Below are 632 nucleotides of genomic sequence, written 5' to 3' on the forward strand. Positions count from 1 at the left end.
CTCTGAGGATGCATGAATTTCTTAATAATTACACCTTGCTTTTATCACAAACATACATTTAATCAGTTTTGTTAGAACAGAAAACTATAAAAGCAAAATTTCCCCACTATGCTTAACACCCCACCCCTTAAAATTATAAGTAATACACTGCAATTTAAAGTTACTCCATCAGTCAATACAGGGATGAAGAAGGTAGAAAAAAAAAGCTATGAATTAATACATCAGATAGAAATGGTTACGTTGTGGGTTTTCTCATATTTTCCCCTTAAAGCTACTTTTTTAAACAAAAAAAGCAATCCTCTCACCTGTGAGGATCGTCTTCCTTTCCTCTTGTAGTCTTCCACCTCTCTCTCTTCCTTAAGAGCAGCCATTTTGGAAGGGTACTCTAACTCAGCCTTTCTTTTAGCTCTAGGAAACCTAGAAAACAGGTTGGATAAGTCAGTACTTACCCCAATTCCTGTGAAGCAGGGCCTTCTCTGGCTGCAGCCCATGGGTGTGGCTTTACAGGTGGAAATAGGAGATTGGGGAAAGTAGAAAAAACCTTAAGAATTCAACAGGGTAGACCAAAAATCCTGCCTATTTTGCTCACAATTAAGAACAACTGCAGAAGGAACATTTGCTATCCTAGTAAA

At 37.8% G+C, this 632-nt stretch overlaps 1 protein-coding gene across 1 annotated transcript in view; it reads right to left on the reverse strand.

Moving 5' to 3' along the window:
• The window catches only part of HNRNPA3 (heterogeneous nuclear ribonucleoprotein A3), an 8,523-nt gene extending 8,152 nt beyond the window's left edge, over positions 1-371 (reverse strand). Inside the window, exon 1 of the mRNA XM_010018963.1 lies at positions 306-371. Within this exon, the coding sequence (XP_010017265.1) occupies positions 306-371 (66 nt within the window). The remainder of the gene's footprint in view (positions 1-305) is intronic.
• Between the last annotated feature and the right edge of the window lie 261 nt (positions 372-632).

The sequence above is a fragment of the Nestor notabilis genome, unplaced genomic scaffold, assembly GCF_000696875.1.
Source record: "Nestor notabilis isolate BGI_N333 unplaced genomic scaffold, ASM69687v1 scaffold7287, whole genome shotgun sequence".
Taxonomy (NCBI): Eukaryota; Metazoa; Chordata; class Aves; order Psittaciformes; family Psittacidae; genus Nestor; species Nestor notabilis.